Source organism: Cicer arietinum, chromosome 3, assembly GCF_000331145.2.
Source record: "Cicer arietinum cultivar CDC Frontier isolate Library 1 chromosome 3, Cicar.CDCFrontier_v2.0, whole genome shotgun sequence".
Classification (NCBI taxonomy): Eukaryota; Viridiplantae; Streptophyta; class Magnoliopsida; order Fabales; family Fabaceae; genus Cicer; species Cicer arietinum.
Window position 1 is genome coordinate 68,309,991 of NC_021162.2, and position 23,606 is coordinate 68,333,596.

Consider the following 23,606-nt stretch of genomic DNA (forward strand, 5'->3'; position numbering starts at 1 on the left):
ATTTTAGTAAAAAAGACTAATTTTATTATTAAAATTAAATTAGTCAAAAGATTTAATTTATATATAATGTGAGTCTAATAATTTTTTTATACTATTAATTAATTAGAATCGTTTGGTGATGTTTAATTAATTATTACAAATATTTAATTTTTATTATAATTATTTTTAAAATAATTTTCATAAAAAATTATGATGTATATCATAATTTTTTGTATACATCAGTGTATGACAACTAATATTTTATTTATTAAAAAAGACAAAATATATATAAAAAAATGAAAATTAAGGAAGGTTATTTATTGATTTAGATTTGATTTACAACACTGAAATTTAGGTTATATTATTTTTGGATCCATTCAATCCACGTCAAAAGTGTTGAGGTAAGAAATGAAATAAAAGGGGCCGTTTTTTTTGTTTATATTTTTAACATCGAGAACAAGAAGGCGCAGTTCACGGAGAGAGTAGTAGTAGCTTCACTGCGCACCCTAAGCCGCTCTCCACCGAACCTAACTACTAAACTTCATCATGTTTTTCTTCCCCAAACCTCTTTCACTTCAACTCACACTCTTCTTCAATTAGGGTTTTCAACTTCTCCACTCTCTCCCTCAATTTTCAATGCCTTCCAATCCTCTCTCTAAATTCTGCACCGTCATATACCGTTCCATTATTGAGATACTTTTTTATTTTAATTCTTTCATTCAGCATAAATCGTTCTCTATCATTTGACGGTACAACTTTTTTCGTCTTCCTGTTATGGCGCCTTCCCGTAGAAAGGGCGCCAAGAAATCAGCGGCCGCCGCTGACGTTTGCCAGCAATGGAACGTCGGCGATCTCGTTCTTGCTAAAGTCAAAGGATTCCCTGCTTGGCCTGCAACTGTATGTGCTGTTTATTATTTTTTACTGAAACTTTTAATTTATTGTCTAATTACGCCGTTTAGATTAATTATTTTTCGTTTTGATTTTTTTTTTCTTTCATCCGTTGTTTAATGTAGAAAGTTCATTGTTAATTGGATTGATTAGCGTTTTTTGTTGTTGTTCTATTTAATTGAAAGTTATTGTGTCTGACCTTGATTTTCCGGTTTCTGTTAATTAAGCTTGTAATAAATATCATAATTTGGTGTCACACGGATACTGGCTTAATCAGATGATAATCTTATGGTGATATTTAATGCATAGCTTGAGCGTTAAGCTTGAATTCAGTGGGGCCTAAAGGCTTCCCATAATTTGATTAGGAACAGTGATGGATAACTGAAGGTACAGCTTGGAGATCAGAGGGTTAAACAAGCATGGGACCATGCCCTGTATCTTTTTTCCTATGGTTATATATATAATATATTATGATATAGCTTATATGTTTGTTGTGGATGCATTTTATTTCATTTGTTTGTTTTTACAGAGATTTAATTTGGCTGATTAAATTCTTTTGCTGATGACAGGTAAGTGAGCCAGAAAAATGGGGTTTCTCAACTGATCCGAAGAAAATATTTGTAAACTTCTTTGGAACCCAACAAATGTACGTATTCAAATCCTTATCTTGTTTGATTGAATTCACCACTAGTATGTCTTTGCTATAATGTGTTGTATAACAGTGGGAATCAAATGAACATTGCATGATGTCAAAACTACGACACACAAAGTCAAACAACTCACACTAGCTATATGATATTGTTAATCTCATGTTTTTGGCCTGTGGATATTACGGCTAGTAAATAGTAGGGTTAAATTGTGGTGTGAATACGTGGTATTCTAATTGACATGTCAGAGATTTGGTATTTTTTGGAAAGTTTTCCATCTAAACAATTGTTGTTTCTAGAACTCCTTGATTAGGAAGGTATGTATACCGTACACATTGCTGATGAGGAAATGTGAGGCATTATAATTGTTGAGAAAATCAAGTATGTGAATTTAACCAACTTCATAGTTTGTTATATACGCACATGGCTGCATTTATTTTATTACTAACTCAAATATTGATTTTCCATTTCAATAGTTGTAATTCAGCATTTTTTCCTCATAAAGTGAATGCCTCACTTTAAAGAGTCAAATCAATATTATTCATATGTAAGGGGACTTTCCTTTTGCATACTTATATTTGGAAAATTTGAGAGTATGTTGTCAATTTCAATAACTTTTTTACCAAGGAAAACTGATGGTTTCAATCAGGGGCAAATCCAGGATTGAAATCTTGGAGGGGCTAGATGTTATTATTTAATTAAATAATATAGTATCGATTACATATTTGTCACAAAATATCAATTAAACATAATAGAATGAAAATGTGCCGTACATACACAATATAAACATCAGTAATATATTATCCTTTCCAATAGTCCATAAATACCATGTCACATTACGTATTTGTATTAAAGACATGCTATTGATAAGTTGGTGAATATTAGAAGTGGAAACAATAAAAAATTCTGGCAGGGGCTGGAGCCCTTGGAGGAACATACCCACATGCGCCCCTGGTTTCAATAATGGTAGTCCACCTACAATGATAATGTTTGTCGATTCATGCGCATTTTGATTTAGCTTGCCCATTATGGCATGAATATATTGTAACAAAATAATGCAAGTGTGGGTATGATGGAAGCATGGCAGCTGACGCACAGAAGTCAACCAAATCAACTGCAAATTTATTGTAAGAATTTAATAACTATACGTTTGCTGATATTTGACTCAGACATCCTATCATATTCTATCTGGCCTATATTTGTGCTGATATTTTACGAAGTACTATTATGATGCGGTACCATGGTAAAATATGATTGGATGTCTGTGTCAAATTTTCTTACGTTGTTGGTGGATATTTAATAAACTCGTATAATAAATAAAAACTAATAATATAAATCAAAAGCGATAAACTAGAAACACATTGTAAGAATTAAAATACACCAAAATTATCATATAATTCACAAATTTAAAGATTGAACAAAAACTCCTAGCAGAATAAAGAGTGATGTAGAGCATTGATGTATAGATGGAGACTCAGAAAATAGACAAATAAAGAGAGATAAACAGAACAAAAGAGGGGGAAGAGAAAGGAAAAGGAAAAGGAAAAAAGAGACTCAGAAAATAGTGAATTAGGTAAAACAGAAAAGGACGAAGTGAATGGAATGAAGAGAGTGTGAGAATCAAAAAGGAGAAGAAAATGAAGAAACAAAGAGGCTGCCTGATAAAATGTTCATTGAATTTGGGTTCATCACTGGAGATGGAAGAGGTAATGGTCAAGTAATTGGGTCTGAGTTTGACCTGAGAACAGAATATGTGGATTGCAACAGAAGACATATGGTGTTTAGGGTTTGAAACATGTCTGCTTTTTGTTCAGTAGAAAGAGATGTATCCAAGTTAATTTGGTACAATCATCAATAAAACAAATAAACCATCTTGCTGTATGAACATTTGAAAATTTAGGTCCCCAAACTTCTATGAGTAAAAGAAAACATTGTACTTAAGAATTTGGGTAAAAGATTCAGTGTGAAGTGTTAAAAAGCCACCATCCTCAAACAGAGCAGGAAACATAGATTTTAATTTTTATCAAAGAAAAATGTGAGGACCATGACCTAGTCTACCATCTTTTAAGACATTTTGGGTAGATTGGAAAAGACGACTAAGATCACTGCACATAATGTTTTGTAGGGAGACTATTGGCACTCTTAAGATAATGTGATCCATTTCACTCCTTAGCATATCCAATTGTCGTCCTTGTCCTCTCTTCCTGAAACACAAAAGAAGAATTAAAATAACTAGGCAGTCAATGCTTGCAGTTGGTAAAGGGAGAAGATTGTTAGAGATTTTGGAATTGGAACACGAAGAACATTTTAAATGATAGTGTTGGTGAGACATGTTAGCCATAATGGACTTTCCATCAACAGCAAAGAATGAGTGTTGGTTAGATATGTTAGCCATAATGGACTTTCCATCAACAACAAAGATAGATTTAATATTAGAACTAGGCTTATAGGTTTAAAAAATGTGTGAGGTGAGGATCATCTTGTCAGTTCAACCTGAATCTATGATCAGTCTCTCTGGGATCGTATGTTTAGTCTTAATTAAGCGTTGTAAATTAGACCCTTAATTGAATGAGTAAAAGAGAATGAGCTGGCTGTTAAAGTGTCAATGAAGTTTTGCTGCTTCTCAATCACTTCTTTGTCGAGGGACTGAACATCAAGTTTGCTTGAATGTGAAGGTTTATACTTCTATTTCCAGGGATGTAAATCAGGTTCGTTCTGCCTCGGTTTTATCTGGTAACTTCAATTTCCTTCGGATTGCCTATTTTTGCAGCAATGACTCCATAACTCGTCATAGTTATGGGGTTTACTTGGTTTTGGTTTTGGTTTGAATCATCTTTGGTTGTTTCCCCTCTTTTTCAGTAGTGATAACCCAGTGTTGCATTTAGAGGCTGGGATGAGATATTCTCTAGGATCACCAACCGAGGGTTGCAGTAAATCCCTTCCAAGGATCTGGACATGAACTTGATTGAACCCCATATTAGTTTAGTAGAGTTTAAAAAGTTGATCCTTTCCTCTCTCCTGAAAAGATCTTGATTGGCTTCTTTTGATTTATGCTTCAGTTTCTGGTACAAGTTCGTCTCCTGCCATAAACTGGTCATTTCATTTAAATACTATGTAATAGAATGATTGACTTGTTTGTTATGAGTATCCAAAGTATTAGCTCTTAAATTATAGTCTTAGGTTTTCAATAATCTTTTTTCAAAGTAATATAAAATTTTGAGATACCTCGACCTGGATTATGTTCAGCAACCAAGTTGTGATAATATATCTTCAACATCCACATTTTGTACTTCTTACTGTTGCTCTCAGGTGGATTGTCAAAGAAATTTAATCTCTGCTTTCCTGTCAATGTCAAAGCCACCTCCGCGAAACTCATACACTGTAAATCATTATTTCCATCCAGCTGTAGAACTACCAAATTCTGCATCCCTGAAATGGGAGTATTGATTTTAGAAGGTTTGAAGAGATTGGGCTGTGGTGGTAAAGGTCTTGGGTTTTTAGAAAGGAGGGACAGTTGTATCAGAGTCCCCATAAGTCATTCGAACCTCTGACACAATGAGAAATTAAGGTTCTGTAATAACTTTTCTATATTTGATTAGCGGCAGACTGCCTATATATAAACAAAATATATAACATACATTCTCCCATAACTAAAGAGAATTGATAACTACAATTTAGGTGACAGATTTCTACCTAATTGATGATAGATAACAAATATATAAAAGGAAAGAGAACATGATAACAATCATGGAAACAAATAGAAAATAAATGGATAAAATCTTTTTCAAATCAGAGAAGATTGTTGAAATATTTGAAATACTCTGTCATAACAGTATAGATATAGAGCTGATTTGAATTTGATATATATTATCGTATTATTTACAACAGAGTATTTCAAATATCTCAACAAAGATATTGCGATAAGATTGGATATGATTCAGTAAGGTATCATATGACTTAATGTTGATTGAATCCTACACTGAGGACGAAGGAGAGGATATGGTGTTACGCCAAATTAAAAAGGGAAGCTAAGTTTAAATAGTAAAGAAGGTTTGCATTTTGAATTTCTAGTTTGATATGACTTAGTGTTAGTTGAATCCGATTTTTGTGTGGAGGATGGGGAAGAAATGACTTAAACCAAATTGAAAGGGGAAGGAAGCAATGATTGTGAGATTGCGAGTAGCATCATGTAATCGCACGATCATACATGCCAGAATCATTGCATCGTGCTGCGATTGGGGTAAGATTGTATGGGGTTGGATCACGAGTAAATTCGCCGCAAAAATGTCCCTTTCTGGGCTTGTTTTTTGTGAAAAAAACCCTAATTTTTAATGCTGTGCGGGTTGGGTCGGGTTTAGGGAAAATCCAGTTAGTAAAACTGCAAAAACCTTAATTTTTTAATGTTGCCCGTGTTTGGGAAGGAAGGATAATAAAGGAGGTTTTGAAATTTGAATTCCCAATTTGACAGTTTGATTGAATGCATGTTCATGGTTCAATTATTTATTTTTTAGCTAAATTACCTTTGTATTTAAGAGCTTGTATAACTGTATGCAATATGCAATCTCTCTTAGCAGTTAGTTGTTTTCCCATGTACAAGCCCAAATTTATTCTGCTTGCAAGTTTTCATATGGAGTTTCGTTCTGCAGTGCTTTCTGCAATCATACTGACATTGAAGCATTTACTGAAGAAAAGAAACAGTCTCTTGCCAAACGCCAAGGAAGGGGTGCTGATTTTGTTCGTGCAGTAAAGGAGATTATTGAATGTTATGAAAAGTTAAAGAGAGAGACCCAAGTTGATGAAACTAGCTCTGGTGGTGAAGTTGCTAATGCAAATTTGGCATATTCACTTGACCCATGCGCCAACTCAGGTCAAGTGGATACTCGGAATTCACAAATGAAATCATCAAATTCTGTGACTGAGGACAACTCATTTGTTGCGCCGAGGGATGAATCTCATATTAAAGAGGCTACTGGTGATGCTGTTGCGACTGTAAAATCACTTTTGCCAGTGAGTCAGGGAAATGAACCAGTTAAAAGGTCCAGAAGCTCATCACAGGTCCAAAACTTTGTAGTACCTAGTAGTGATGGTAGAGATAATGGTGACAATGATGTCAATATATCAGCTGATGCAATTCAGAATAAATCTATTAAAAGGATTAATCATATCAGGAAATCGCCTGACCGTTTTGGCTGTAATGATACTGATTCATCTGCATTTGCCTCTAACGTTAGCATGGAGGAAAATGGTTCTGAAATTATTACAATCAATTCTGATGCCTGTAGCTTAAATGAGGGGAGTGCAATAGATTCAAATTTAAAACTTGAACAATCTGCGACCATTGAGTGCTCTGCATACAAAGTTGAGTTAAACAAAACCCTTGATCATGAAAAGAAGCCTGTATTTGATAAAAAGAAAAGAAAACCTAACAGGATGAGGAAAACTAATAATCCTGGTGCTCAGAATGACAATCAAAGTTTGCAGAATATGTCTGAAAATCTGAAAGAGAGATGCTCTGACCAAGATGGAGATGAACACTTGCCCCTGTTGAAGCGAGCCAGAGTTAGAATGGTTAACTCATCAACCATGGAGGAAGAAGACAATAGAATTGCACAGGTACAAGAGAAAAGTTGTAAGGAAGTTATTATAGACCCACCATCGCAGATAATCACATCCTCGAATTGTGAAAATGGTTGCCTTGCTGATGGAGCCTCATCAGCATTGAATGGAGCTTTGGTTAACGTTTCTCCTAAGTTATTAGCCCCCTGTTCTGAAAATGGGTCACAGGTTTCCAAAGTTAAGAAAGACCAATTATTTGGATGCTGTATGGATGATGAATCTGTTTTACCGCCATCTAAACGCATCCATCGCGCTTTAAAAGCAATGTCTGCCAATGTTGCCGAAGAAGGAGCTTGTATCAAATCATCACCTTCTATAATACCATCAAGTGGTAGATGCGGTATATCTGCAATCAAGAGATGTTCTTGTATGACCATTGATAACCAGGAAGGTAATGGTTTAGAACTGAAAGCGTTGGCTTCTTGTGGCATTGATTGTTCTAATTTCGGTGTGTGTAGTTTTTCAACCTGTTCAAATCCAATGATTTCAACAGAGGATAAGTCTTCTATGGAAGAGGATAAACAGTTGACTAAGTCACAGCAACATGATTCTGGCAAGGATAGCATCCTAGGTGCTAGACATCAAATTGGTGAAGAACTTAGTGATTCTGTGGTTTGTGCGCCGGCTAAAATAGACTCAGAAGGTCTTATGCATGAAAACGTTTTTCCTAATGTTGATGTGAAATGTTGTAAAGTTGGAAGCAATCAAGATTCATCAGGTCCATTGTTACCGCCAAAGGCCGGTGAAAGTATTAGACCTGTGATCCCTTCAAATGCATCTGACACATTAGATGATGGTGGAATAAGTCTTGATCCCGTTGCGGGTCAAAATGAAAGTGGTGAATTGTTACCTCAAAATAGTATCAACATGTCTCAGAATGTGGTGGTTGTTTGTGAGGATATGAAGCGAGCAGCTGGCGGTAGCAGTAAAATCAATGACATGTAAGCTTACATTTTTGCTTGTGACAAATACTAGTTTCCATCCATCTATATCTCTAATTAAAGCAAAATAGTAAAGATAATGAAAAATAAATATAAACATTTTTACTGCTTTTTATCTTTTTATTTACTTTTATTTTTTATTATTATTCTTTATAAAGGAGGAAACTTTTCTAGAGAAGTAAAAAAATTTAGCTCATGAGTGAAGTGCTAAATAAGCCATTTTCAGTCTATTCCGAAGATTGAGATTTTTGGATTTTATAAATTGCTCATCCAAATGTGCATAAAACTATATTATTCACTAGTCTTTTCCCCCCATCTAGCATTGCTGATTATCCAATTTGACAGGACGAACTTGTGCTTACGGCTTACCTAATTTAAATCATACTTCTGCAAGTAGTTGTGTTTCCCAAGTTAGACTCTGATAGGTACAGATGTTGATAGGATGAACTTATGCTTACAGTTTGGTGCAGTGTTGTCAGATAGCAACTATAACGGTCGGATAGCAGGATGAACTTATAGCAGAATTTGAACAAACCTCTATTGTCCGCAATCCACAATATGGTCATCTGTGTTGTCAAATAGTGGCACTACAGCATAGTGAAATTTAAACAAACCACAATTTTTTCACTATTGACACTAGTTTGGTGGAGTTTATATAAGCTAAATTAGACAATCTTTTAATGATGATAACAAATTGAAAATGAAAAGAGAGTAATTACTTAATGAAAGTAATCCATGTATTATTTCTTTTAATTCATGAAAGTTCTTGTATCTTCTCTTGGTTCAGGCATGAAGTTGTGAAAGAGATAAACTTTAAAAGACAGGAGGAGGATATTATTTCTCTTTTAATACCTAATGATTGTTCAGGGGAAAAGTGTACTTTGGGTGTTCTGGCAAGCTCATCCTTGACTAATGGGGGAGTTTGCCTTCCACACTGTTCTCCTCCAAATACATTAGTTCGCAATGTTTCTACATCAGACAGTAGTAATATTCATCAAAATGGAAGTTGTAGCCCCGATGTACTCCAGAAGAATACTTTGTCTGGTCCTATTGATGGATGGAAAGATGGGCCTGTGGCAAATCAACGATCAAGATCTGTGGGAAAGTCAACTGAAGCAGGACATGCTGCTTTGTTATACTTTGAAGCAATGGTTGGGACATTGACAAGGACAAAGGAAAATATAGGTCGAGCCACACGCATAGCTATTGACTGTGCAAAGTTTGGGATTGCAACAAAGGTATTGTGATGGTCACTTTTTCATCCTTATTTTCTTCCCCCTGCCTCTCTATATTGTGGATGCTTTTAAATTTGAAGTTTACTTATGACATGACAAATGAATATGTTCAGGATTTCTTAAAAAACTATTTTCGGACCAATATGATTTTTTTGGAATAAATAAAAGGAACTATATTAACTAGCTTTCATAATCAAGGTTATCCAATTTATCTATCTCGAGACCTCATAGTTTTACCTTTCAAGTTTGTTAGTTTTTCTTAATTTTAACAAACTTAAATTGATCCATGACTTCTCGGTGTGGTCACCTTATCTACTTGATTGCTATGGCTTCATCAAATGATGGGGCGAGACAACTTTGATGCCCTATTTACCCTTGTTCTTCAAGATGAGCATTATTTTCTTGACCTTTTTATATCCTTTTAAGTATAGGATGTAAATAGAATGATGATAGAAAATCTTTGATTTGTGTGTTTGTGTTGAGACCAAGGGAACCAAGTCTCTTTATTGAGAGTGACAGAGTATATTCTCGATGGAGGATTGGTGAATTAGGAAGAGAGAGGAGCTGAGGTGCACAAGGGGGGTTTAAATACAGTTAAGAGGTAACAGAGGGAGTTTGTTGAGGAATTTGTACGTGAAAAGGGAGTTTTCTCTTGGTTGAGCAGTAATACCCTAATTTGGATTCTTTCATTCTTTCTCTCAATACTAGAGAGCTTATCACTCCACGCATCTTAATTTTAGCTTTTGGAATCTTGTGATATCAACCATATTGATTCTAGATAAATTTAGATTTCTTTAGAAGGAAACATTAGGTTTTGTCAAGAAGACCAACAAATCAGTGGCAAGTACATTAACCCAGCGTGGATCTTTGTAGCTTTCTCAAAATAATTAACATTTGCTTCTACTATAACCAAAAAGATAGGAAAATATTGCCGCTACCTATAAACACTTCATTTTTTCAATGGAACTTATGTTCAAAGCATTATTATTATTATTATTATATATTATTAATTATTATTTTCTACATTAGAGTTAAATTCAATATTTTTTAGTGGAAAATAGGGATTCACATCAAAACAAGGAAATATTGAACTTAGAAACATCCAGAAACCTTCAGCCCAAGTAATATATTCACTCATATATTGCCTTCTATAGCTGAATAAATGAGAAATGCAAATAAATGCATTCTTGTAGAGAAATGCGCTCATATCAACAATGTAGCTTTAGGCATTCTTGTAGAAGTGCAAAAAAATGAGTGTTATTCACATAGTGTTACTACTACTTCTGTGGATCAAAATCAGAGTGGGTTCGTTACATTCCAGCAGGTCCAGCCCACATCTAGTAGGCCCAGGTTTATCCACACATATCTAGAAGGCAAAAGTCATGTAAGTCCTCTACCTAGGGTAGCTATATGGGGATATAACATGCATGAGAGGGTTTTGCTCATATTTTAGTAATCTATTTGGCCTGAAAGATTCACTTTGTACCCACCCGTCTTACGCACAATTCAATAATACAATGCCTGTTTTCTATATCAGGGAATCATTATTTAATTTATTTGTCCTGAAGTATAGCTAAGAAGTTTGTTCTCATATGTTCTGATTTAAATCTTCACGACCTTGATGGAAGTTAAACCATTTAATTTACATCGTGATAATTTCCTTTACAAAATTGTTATTCCTTATTGAAAAGCTTATCATGTACTTGACGATATACACATTTTTTTTGGGGGTTCTGGTTGTGGGGGTGTATCTAGGTGGTGGAAAGTCTTGTCCACAGTCTGGAAAATGAGCCAAGCCTTCGTCGGAGAGTGGATCTGTTTTTTCTTGTTGACTCTATTGCTCAATATTCTCGAGGTTTGAAAGGTAATTGTTTATCTCTTGGTTGTTTGTGAATCTTGCTAACAAAAACGAAACGAAAGAACATGAAAATCGGTATCGGTTGTTGTTGAAAAAAATACAAGAATATATGCATTTAGTATCTGTTGATGTTTGAAAATATGATTTTCCAGGAGATGTTGGTGGAGTTTATCCATCTGCTATGCAAGCAGTCCTGCCGCGCATATTGTCTGCTGTTGCCCCTCCTGGAAATACTGCACCAGAAAATCGTAGGCAGTGTCTTAAGGCAAGTATTTCCTGTTAAATAAATGTTAAACAAATATGCTTTTTTTTAGTCTTGCATTTTTTTTTAATCATTATTCTTGTTAACCTTTGCTAAAAAAACTATGCAGGTGTTAAGGGTGTGGTTGAACAGAAGAATACTACCAGAACAGATTATTCGCCATCACATCCGGGAATTAAACTCATATAGCAGTTCAGCTTCTGCAGGTGTTTACTCACGGCGTTCATTGAGAACTGAAAGGGCTTTAGATGATCCTATTAGAGAAATGGAGGGTATGCTTGTTGACGAATATGGAAGGTTCGAACTATTGATATTAAAAGTTTGACTTAATTATTCTCTCATACTTTTCCAGTGTGTGTACTTAAATCACTTATGCCCTGCAGCAACTCAAGTTTTCAGTTATCTGGATTTCGCATGCCCTGTATGATTGAAGATGGAGGGAGTGATTCTGATGGAGTTAACTTAGAGGCTGTCGCGCCTGAGTGTGTCTCTGGAACAAAAAAAGTTCAAGAAGTGGCTCATGCATTTGAAAAACGTAGGCATGTGTTGGAAGATGTTGATGGTGAGCTTGAAATGGAAGATGTGGCACCTTCTTTTGATGTTGAATTGAATCCAATTTGTGATGTTGATGGTGGAAACGCGTCACAGCTTGATAAGAAACTTCCTCTGTCCTTTGCTCATCGTTTACCAGAAGACGGGGCACCATCTTCCCCATGTCCACGATTATCTGCTCCACCACCACCTCCTCCTCCTCCACCTCCTCCACCCCCACCAACACTGCGCCTCATGTCAGCTAGCTCTGATCAATATGGCACTGCAGTCGATTCAAAAGTTTATACAGATTCACAGGTACGTGTCGCAACTTCTGCTTAGAATTTTCACTCAATTGAGCCAGTAGCAGCAAGGGACGACTCGTTATAATTTCTTTTTTTGTTTTTTACTTGTGGTTGGGTCCATATTTACAGACAGTGCACGGAAAAACATTCCATTCTATGGCTCAGCCCTTAGCTGCACCAAGGAATAGGCGATCTACTGATGCAGTACAGTTTCAAATCTCAGAGTGTAGAGACGTGCAGATGCAGATACCAGAGTCTACCTGCTCTTTCAACACTTTCCCTGTACGACCACCAGAAAATTGCAGGAGTGCTGATGGTTTTACTATGCATAACAAAGGCATACTACGGCCACCACAACGTGTGCCGTCGGATCAGTTTTCTTTTGTCCATGCAGAACATCGTCCGAAGTCTCAGAGGGAGGTTCCACCACCCCATTCATACTCCAATAGACATCACTTTGTGCAGAGCATGAGGAGGGAGAACTTCTATAACAATCACGAGAGATTAGAACCATCTCCATATGAATACCGAGAGAGATGGAATAGTCGTACACCCTATTCTGGTAAGATTATGATAAATGATGATGCATGTGATATTTGGGGGCGAAGGGGTGGGTGGCCATGCCGTGATTTTTCTTTGGTTGTGAATGAATGTATTAATGATTATCTTTCTTTTGAATTTCTGCTTCATGTTCCTTGATATCTCCAATGAAGGTTCCCCTTATGGTTGTTATCCAAGTGAATCAACTAGATCACCCGGTCATGGTTGGAGATTTCCTCCCCCTTCAATGAATTACAGAGACTCCATGCGTTTTAGACCGGTCTTTGAAGATGCAATTCCAGCAGCAAATCGAGGTATGTACCTTCTGCTTAACAAATGTTCATCAACGTGGGATTTTTTATTTGCTCCTTTTCTGAGTTATGGGACATCAATATTATTCTAAAATATTAATGATCAAGATAATAACATTTCAGGCACAAACTTTTGGCGGCCAAGGAGAACTGAGATTTCCCGGCAATGAAGGCTGCCATACTTTTTGCCTTTCCGCAAGCCTCTTTTGACATCCTTCAACCATTAGTATTGTTGTTACTGCACATTTCACTCGTTGAATGTTAGATGACTCACTTTTTGGCGTGGGCCCTGTCTATGTTCATGAGAGGTAGTATTTGTTTCATCTTTCTGTACATGCTAGAAAGAATCTTTGGAGAGTTTGCAGAATCTGCACAGGACGTTGTCATGATATGCTACCAGATTTGTTGTATATATTTATTGCAGCGTCTTCTGTAGAATGCAGAGCAGGAAGATTCATTGTAAAGTCATCGGAGAGCTGTAACATATATAGGTTGTCATCATGTATCAAAATTTTTGTCACCAACTATATGATTTATTTCATGGAAGCCCTTAAGATGTTTGGACCAATTATAATTTTTTTTAGGGGCTGTTTCTTGAAATTGTTTTCTTGATATATGGAAAATATTCCCTCGGGGAAGTTGAAATCCTCCCCTTAATTGTTCGCTTTTATTTATTTATCCAGGACAAATGTTAATTAAGTTTTTTAGTGCTTGTTAAGGATTTAAAAATAAATATATTTACTAAAAAGTGACTTTGTTGATGAATAACTTTTTTGATGCAGTAAGTAATATATTTAGATTAAATATTTTTAAATTCTTGGTACATATTCTTATGATATTTTTTAGCTTATGATATTTTTCATAAGAAATGCATTTTTCATGCACTTCATAAATACAGTCCCAGGAATTTGGTAGTCGACAATAAGGTCTTTACAACCTAACCCATTCAATTGACTCGGCATGTTATGAGTTGTTGCAGGATCTGGAATGTTAATATTATTAGTGGCAATTGAAAAGGGCAGAACAGGTATAAGTAGAGAGTATTGGCTAATTAGTTAGACCATCTTCCATGTTGGTTGTTATGTTTGTTTTTATATGCCAGGTGTTCTAATCCATTTTACCATATCATTGGACATAGCTGACATGGATGCATGTGTTAGGTTCTATAATAACTAGTTCGTTAATCTAAAGGGAAGGGTAATTCTGGGTAAATGTGTGATTTGTTTAAAGTTCTTAATTAAAAGTTTTAATAGAGTGAAAATTTGACATCGTAGATTTTTCTGAAAGTTAGTTAAGCATCCAAATAACATATACCATTAGAGCCAATCAGGGAGTGACGTGTGGTGTCCATGAGATAGTTATTACTATTAGAGTAGAGGAGAAAGGTAGCTAGCAACCATCAAAGTAGCAAGGTGTGACGTGTGGTGAAAGCAACATTGACTGTTGTCACTGAACACTATGGTATCTATTCGAATGATAAGCCTTCACGAAAGAAGATTGCGATGGAGGTAAGTGATCAAGACTGTGTGGAATCATTGAAGGAATTCAAGATGTAGTCTACAAGGTTAACTTGGGATGTTTGATAGGTATGATCGTCAATGTTGGATTACACGTACGTGCATGAATTTGTATGCATTGGTTCATTACTCAGTGCTTTAACAAATTGAACTTTAGACTATCCTTTCCTAAGTCATACAATGCATCTTTTTATTTCTAATATATCAAATCATATAAAACGTTAACACATAAAATAAACCATTAAGGTAAAAGAAAATGACTTTGTCTAATCTCCGTTTAGAGTTAAAGCTCTTGCTTAATTGTCTATTTATCAAGCAAAAATCTTTAGGAAAACAAAAGGGTACGGAGATTTTAAACTTTAGCGCCATGATTAATATTTTTCAACTAAGTTCTTTAAATCTCAAAACAAGCGCCATTGTCTTTTTTGAATTTCTATTTAACTCTGTTATAAAAAGGTCCATGTATCTGTTACAATACTGACTTTGTTGGATTAAAAATGTGATGGCAGCAAGAAGCATGTGAAGGGAAGCGTGAGAAACAATGTACATCATCATCTACGTGATTTTTGCTTTCCAGATTGTAAGGGATTGGTTTAAATAGGGCCAATTGATTCTTTGATTGGTTGTAAATTTGTACAATAATCATGTTTGTAAAAAGAAATATACTACTAATAACCAAATATATTGATTTTGTCATAAAATATTGATAAGTAATATTTAAAATTGTGGAACTTTTCGATTCGTTTTAACTAGGTATTTCAGCCAATGTGGATAACTAAACTAGAGCCTAGAGGTAGTAAAAATTATTTAATGAATTTCTATTGATAATATGATTTTTTTTCTTTCTTTCTGAGCCATCTAATTACATAGGTTAATATGAAGTAGTTTTTTTATTAAACGATAAATCATATTACTTTGTTGGTCTTATAATAAGTGTCATGTTAATTAAAAAATCTCAAAATCAATATTATTTTTAATTTTTAGTGTAATATTAACTATTTTTTAATTATACTCTTTAATTAATTTTATATATATTATTCTAAAGGTTTGTTGCATATTTTACTTTATATATATAATAATAATATATAAATCAATAATTAATAATAAATAATTTAATAAAATTAGTATTTTATTTTATTATAATATTTTTAAATAAGCAAAACATATAAATGTGATATTTAATGTGAGAAGAAAATAATATATTAATAAAACTAGTACTTAAAAAAATCGAATAAATCTTTATTTTCATCTCTATAAATGTTATGCCTTATGAAACTAACTCTTGGATAAAAAAAAATTATCAAAAACTCCTCAAATGTTACTTTCTTAGTCAGTTCAATCTAAAATATTAACCATCCGTCAATTTATCAGAAAGAATATGCAATTTTAGATATAATTCTATTGTCCTCTTTCACTCTTTTTCTCTCTTCTTTCCCTTTGCCTTTCCTTTTTTACTCCATCTTTTTTTGTCCATAAAATAGTCAAAATATTCAAGACATCTGCTAAATTCTAATATTTCCAATAATATTACAACATCCAAAAAAGAAAATCAACAATAAGCTAGATTAAGACGTAGATACAAATACATATATAAATCTGTTAAATTTAGCATAACAACAAACCATTATGTTCATGTATACATTGGGGCTTCAAAGTGTATTTAAATAGTTATATATATGTAATCTATATGATAAATCATATATAGCGCAACAATTGGAAGATGAAAAAAAGGGGTTTATGAACAAAGAGGGTCCACTCATATTTTAATAAGAAGAGAGGATAAAAATAAGAGAAGGTGAAAGACTTAGATTTATAATTACACTTTCTTTTCTGGATGGAAATGATGATTTAGATTTAACAAATTGACATATTTTCTATATACTATTTGTTTTTAATTTATTTTATAATTTAATTTATACTATTTTGAAATAAAATATAAATAGATACAATAGTCACAAAATCCATATACCAGTCTTAATTTTTTTACCAAATGCCTCAAATTCAACTACTATTTTTATTTATAGGATAGATTTCAGAGATAGTATAATTGTCATAACCATTTATTGTTGAATGTCAATTAATTTGTCACACTCATCTATATTAGACATGCTATTTAATCTTTCAAATAAACGTATTAAATTTTCTAATTAAAAAGTAAAATGAATTACCACTGATTTATTTCTAACTGATTATACAAAGTTTCATTAAAAATTAATTAAAATAGTCAAGTTCTTAAAATAGTTCGTACTATTATTCATTGAAAAAAATATTATTATATTTAACCATCAAAATAGTATGATTAAAAGTGTGTGTATATATAATTTTTTAAAATAGTGCACAAATTTAAACAAATAAGGTATATATTGAAATTAGTTGACCCATAAATTTTGAATATAGCATAAATTCGAGTGCATATACATAGTACACCTAGATGATTATTTATCAAAAAAACAAATACTACACTGATAATTAGGGGTGTACATGGATGTATGTCGATCCGTCAACTCGATCACTCAATCTAACTAAACTCGATTTTTACCCGTATCTGGTCACTTTTGAGTCTAACTCGATCCAACTCGCTTATATTTAGTTTGGATAATAGGTTTAACAATTTGAACTCATCATAGACCCAACCCGATAACTACTTATATGGTCTAAATGGAAGGACAAAGAGGATGTGGTTTTGAAAAAAGATTACTGCAAATATGCAAGTAAAATTCAACAAATAATAAGATACTGGTGAGATAAATTTGTTTTCTGTTTGTTGTTGTTTTTCTTGATCCCCGTTATAAGCTTGAGTATATTGAGTTTTGTTTTAAAAAAACGTATGGCATTGATAAGTCCAATGATATACTGGAAAAACTAAAAAACTTCATCCATAAATTGATTAAACACTATATTATTTTGTATCCCATTACTAACGAAGCCAATGATTATAGTACCTTGAATCTCAACATGCACTCACAATCTAACATTGAAAAGGGGGATGAGGATGTTTGAAAAAATTTGTTTAGATTGAATATGAACAAAAAACAAGGTGAGTTGCAAAAAAGTGAGTTGGATAGGTATTCAGAGGATGATGTTGAAGATGACTCCCCTTCATTTGACATTCTTAAATGGCGAAAAGGAAAAACAAATAAGTATCATGTTCTTTCTCGCATAGCTAGAGATATTTTGACTATTATAATGTCTACTGTATCATCTGAGTCGGCGTTTAGTACAGGAATTCGAATCCTCGATTCATTTCGTAGTTCATTAAATGTCACTACTATTGAAGTTTTGATTTGTACCCAAAATTGGATCAAATCTCCTAAGAAAATTGATTTAACAATTGAGTTGGTTGAAGTACAAAAGATTGAATCAAGTACGAATATTTCATTTTAACTTTCAAATTGATTTTCCTTTATTTTTGTTTATTCTTTTAATCATTTGGTGTGCTAATGAGATTGTGTATTGTATTTACAAGGTTAGAGTTGTATTAATTAGTTTCAATTGATATTGGAGTGACTATTGTTGAACTTAACACAATGAGTACTACATCTTAAGATCCTTGTTATTGTTTTGCTTAATGTATATTTTATTTATTTATTTATTTATTATTTCTCCTTATTTATCTCCTCATTGTTATTATTTGATATTTGTTTTTGAAGATTCTCAATTGTTCCCTTCTATAATTTGAGGAACTTGTTAAGTGTTTGTACTTTAAGTTAACATTGCTTAGAATTGATGATTTTTTTTATATTTTATTGATTTAATGTTGAATTTATTTTATTGCTTGGATTTACTTTTGGAACATGTTGAATTTATTTATGTATTTGAAAGTTGTTAGATTTATTTTTTGTGTGAGCCATTGTTGGTTTTTTTTAAAGAATTGAATGATGTGAATGAAATTTTATAATTTTTTAGACATTCAAGTATTAAATGTATTTTCATTTGATATATTTTTCAGTAAAATAAAAAACAGATTACTAATTATGTATAACTCGCCAACCCAACCCAACAAAATGCGTTCTTGATCGGATCAGGTCGGGTTAAATAAAAAAAAATAGGAATTTAGAACTTAACTCAATCCAAAGATAATTGATTAGTTCGAGTATCAAATTTTGTCAAAATCGGCCCAACTCAACCCACATACACCTCTATATTTTTAGTCCCTATAAAACCTAACTATTTTATTTTTAATCCTTGTAAAAAATATATCAACTTTTAGTTCGTATACAAAATTGTTTTCACTTTTGTCCCTTATTTTATACCAACTACTATGTATTTTATGAATAATTTTTTGTAATTATATTTAGAACATTATAAAAATATTTACTTACAAAAATTTAAAATTTTTTAACAAGTAATAAATTAAATATAAATTATTAAGCACAAAAAACTTAAAAAAAATTATATTTCATTCATCGTTTATTAATTTTTTTTGAATTTTTGTATGAAATTTGTTAATTATATTCTAAATATTACAAAACCATTAAAAATTTAGAAGATGCGTACTATTTTTAAAGAATAATTTATATATAAATCTAAAATGAATATATATATATATATATATATATATAAATCTAAAATAATTTATTTTATTAGATACGAGCTACACACTAATTTGACGATGTATACTATTTTTAGAGAATAAAACAAAAATTTCTCAAAAGAAAATTAGCTTATTTTTTTATTCAGAAAAGAGCTGGTTAATAGCCTCGTAAATTTAAACAATTATTAAATTTCATAAATTTAAATATATTAACATTTATCTTTAAATATAAATATTAATATTAGATTGGACGTCATCTGTCATGCATAGATTCGATTATGAAATCACATTTGTGTTAGTTATAAATTATAATGTTAAGTGAGAGAAAAAAAAAGAACTATTTTAAATGATGAAAGTCAGTCAAGTTGAATCAACAAAAAGAGGAAAGTTGTCTGTCTACGTGTATGTCTATCTGCCATTACAGAACCACAAAATTCATGAATCAACAAAGTACTAAAAAGAAACCAAATATTGCACAGTCTTTCCTCTAATTTAAGAAACAGAGAAAATTTTGAGTAATAAGAATCTCCACATCTTGAACGGAAACAAAACCCCAACCAAAACAAATGGGTGCTTCACAATCCCAATCTCAATCACAATCACAATCTCAATCGTTCCGTGAAAAATCCATCTATGAATTCTCAGTTAAGGTACCTACTTTTTCTCAAACCCTCCACAAAAACCCCATTTTTATTATTCTAATTTTGAAGATCATCATGGAAATCAAATTACTTACAATTTTGTTTTTCATGTTTGGCACAGGATACAAAGGGAAGAGATGTGAGTCTCAGGTCCTACAAGGGAAAAGTTCTTCTTGTAGTTAACGTTGCTTCAAAATGGTTCACACCCACTTTCTCTATTTCATTTTTCTTCTTGTCTTTACCATAAAAATTCAACCTTTCATTTTGTTTCTACTTTAATTGTTTATGGGTTTTAGTTAATTCAATTATTGTAGTTAACGTTTCTTCAAAATGGTTCATACCCACTTTCTCTAACTCAAATTTCTTCATGTGTTTACCATAAAAATTCAATTTTTCTTTCTGTTTCTACTTTAATTGTTAATTGGGTTTAGTTAGTTAAATTATTGTAGTTAACGTCGCTTCAAAATTGTTCACTCCCGTTTCTCTAATTCAACTTTCTTCATGTTTTTCCAATAAAATTCAATATTTCTGTCTTTTTTACTTTGATTGTTTATGGGGTTTACTAATTAAATTATTGGGATGATAATTGCAGTGGATTTACAGATTCCAATTATACTCAGTTAACTGAGCTTTACGGTAGATACAAGGATAAAGGTATGATTTTTAAGGCTTGATGAGTTGTTGTTTGCATGTTGGTATTGAACTCTAAATTTGTGTTTTTTGCTGTGACTTAATCATTTTGAACTTACTCAACTAAAGGGGGTAAAGAAATTCTGAAAATGATTCAGTTGAGAATATTTTTGTTGGTTGATTTCAGGACTTGAGATATTGGCTTTTCCATGTAATCAATTTTTGAAGCAAGAGCCTGGGAATAGCCAGGAGGCTGAGCAATTTGCTTGTACAAGATATAAGGCTGAGTATCCGATTTTTGGAAAGGTAATGTGTTGATAGTTTGTGTAAAGCATCTCGGTCGTTTGCTGATAGTTTTATGTCCTTGGTGTTTTTGAGCTTATTATTCAATGACGGAAACGTCAAAATGAATGAAAAGAAAATAGTACAATGATTTTTTGGTTTGGTTGTTCTAATTATATTTTGTCATGGAATGCTAATTGGTCTAGTAATTTAAAGTTGGTCAGTTTTCCTTTTCGTTTTTTTTAAGTTGGAAGATTTCATGTTGCTTATGTCTAAATACTAAAGTCTCCTGTAAATTTGTTATGTCATCTACCGAAAATCATTTAGGTTCCTTCAAAATTGTTATTCAGGTATAATAGGACATATTGATTAAAATCATAATTAGGACTATTACATGCGAAAATTTCACCCCTATGAAGACAGGTTTTTTTTAATGACTTGATTAGGTATTAGGATAAACTTCTTTATTATAAAAATTGAAAAATGGACAAAGATATGGAGAATTAGAGATTACTGCTTTGTAAATTTGGAACCATGAATAAGGGACACTGATGCTGAGCTTTTCTCGTTTATTGCATCTTACTTGTATCTTAGAATGTTTGGCTATGTGTACTGCTAATTGTTATCAAGCTGCGGCATAAAAAGTTCCAAAGCAAGATTCGGTTCACTTTTGAAAGTGTACCTTTTTCTGTGTTTGTATTTTTTTTCTTCCTTCTTTTCCAAAATCAAATTCCCTGGTTAATCATCATATGACAACTAGGCAAGCACAAAAGGTGAAAAATGATAGCAAGACACTCATTTCAACACCTTCTATTATTGAGTGAAAACTGTTGTGATCCCTATTAATGAACCATGGTCCATTATCTATTACATGGATTTCTACAAAAAGAGTGAGTGTGTTGGAAAGAAAATTTCAAAGAGTGTGCTGCTGATGTTCTTCTAAAAAGATCTCGACAATGATCACATTTTCTTCCTTTGTTACACACAACTATTCTAAAAGCGATTTTGTCTCTTTGTAGTTCAGACCGTAGTTATTGTTTTCCTGTCAGTCATTGTTCTGTGAGTATTCCCCCCATTGAATTATAGTTGGCTTAGATGATTAGTCTCAGTAGTTTACTGTAAAATATAAGATCCATTGATGATATGATAGTTTTGAAATGCACTAAATGATGACACGAAAACTATTAACTCATTTAAGAATTAAGATCTGTTTTAGGTTCATGATTGCAGCTGTGAAATCGTCTAAAGATTAAGCTAGTGTCTCTAATGGTGAGGGATTTGGATATTTTTCAAAAGGTCATTGGACCAACCTCCATGTCACCATTGTACCATCAAAGAAAATGAGAACAGCTATACGAGCATCAATTTTTGTTAAACTTTGAACTATTTAATTTACTAGTGAGCTGGTTAGTTGTTGACAGATTGGCTGATGCACTTGTTAAGCAATAAATTCTGACATCTATGCTTCATGCCTTACTTTACCCACATGTTTATCCAACCTTACATTTTACTTCCTTGATTTTTTGCTTGCTACTTTCTAGGTGTTATATATCCTAATTACTGTCCAATTCTAATGGAAATTGAACTTGAAAAAACTAGTTCTCAAATATGAGTAAATACTGTCATTGTGAGTTACCTTGGCATACTTAAGATATGTTTTGAATTTTGAAATAAAATCTATATGAGCACCGAGAAAAAGTGCTTCTTTTTGTTTTATTTTTTTCTTTGCTCCAATGAATTCTAGAGAGCTATGGGTGCAATGTCCATTAGCTTCCAATCTATTGTTGTTGCCATGTTTCTTGTTAACCATATATATTGTTGGGTATGAGTCATAGTTAGTGACAACTAGTTCGGGGGTAATCTTGTAAACCGAACTGTAATATTTCAACACAAGTTGTAATTTGAAATTTTAAGATTGAATCATAATAGAAAGGTACTGCAACCACTTTTTATTTGCAGATACATGTGAATGGAGCCGACACTGCACCTCTGTACAAATTCCTAAAAGAAAAGAAAACTGGATTTCTAGGGTCTAGAGTAAAGTGGAACTTCACCAAGTTTTTGGTTGACAGGGAAGGGAATGTGCTCCAGCGTTACAGTCCAACCACCCCACCACTTGCCATTGAAGTACTCTCTCTCTCTCTCTCTCTATATATATATATATATATATATATATATATATATTAGCCTTAAATGTTATAGGGTCCACTAAAGATTTCAAAATATGAATGGAGTGAGTACAATCTCACATGGTTCTCTATGTGTATGCAATTATTTCTCATGTGGTATCTGGATGTGTGTGTGATTGCGTTGGCATGCAACTTCCTCTGTCGCTATTTATAAGCACCTTAAACACTTTTCACATATATTATGAAAAATAGGTAGTGTATTTAATGTGTCCATTATATATGTGATTAATTAAGAGTATATTTGGAAAAAATGATGAACCCTTTTAGTAATTTGAAATGAGACTTATAGATGTAGTAGAAACTAGCTTAGTATGCAAATGTGAAACATGCATGCTGCATATGTTGTGTTTCTAAAATGAAATTATTGTCTGATAAGTTGTTTCATTGTTGCTTTTTTACAGAATGACATCAAGAAGGCATTGGAAAATAATTAAAAATAAAATGAATGTATATTTGGTAGATGATGTTACTTCTAGTGATTAATTACTTATTGGATATGTTATTATGTTTAGGTATTAGGATTTTGTTTGTCTCAACTGTTGTATTAAAAATCCTCTTTTGTCCTTGTGATATAATTCGTTACTTAAAACTTGATTACTCTGTTTTGAGCTGTTATTTGTTTATAGAAGAGTTGTATTATTTGAACACACAAATCAGACATATCATAAGTTATATACCACCATACCGTGTCTGATGTCAA

The 23,606-nt window shown here is 32.7% G+C and overlaps 1 protein-coding gene across 1 annotated transcript; it reads left to right on the plus strand.

The window, feature by feature from the left end:
• Positions 1-418: 418 nt before the first annotated feature.
• Positions 419-23,500, plus strand: LOC101494878 (protein HUA2-LIKE 2). Its single transcript, XM_012713829.3, has 19 exons — positions 419-876; positions 1,437-1,513; positions 6,161-8,071; positions 8,859-9,309; positions 11,062-11,170; positions 11,317-11,429; positions 11,536-11,723; positions 11,810-12,275; positions 12,392-12,824; positions 12,976-13,116; positions 13,379-13,421; positions 13,538-13,591; positions 17,645-17,994; positions 19,702-19,814; positions 19,927-20,003; positions 20,398-20,459; positions 20,623-20,741; positions 22,677-22,844; positions 23,308-23,500. The coding sequence occupies exons 1-19, from the start codon at positions 754-756 to the stop codon at positions 23,338-23,340; spliced, it is 5,031 nt and encodes a 1,676-aa protein (XP_012569283.1). The 5' UTR covers positions 419-753; the 3' UTR covers positions 23,341-23,500.
• Positions 23,501-23,606: the final 106 nt, after the last annotated feature.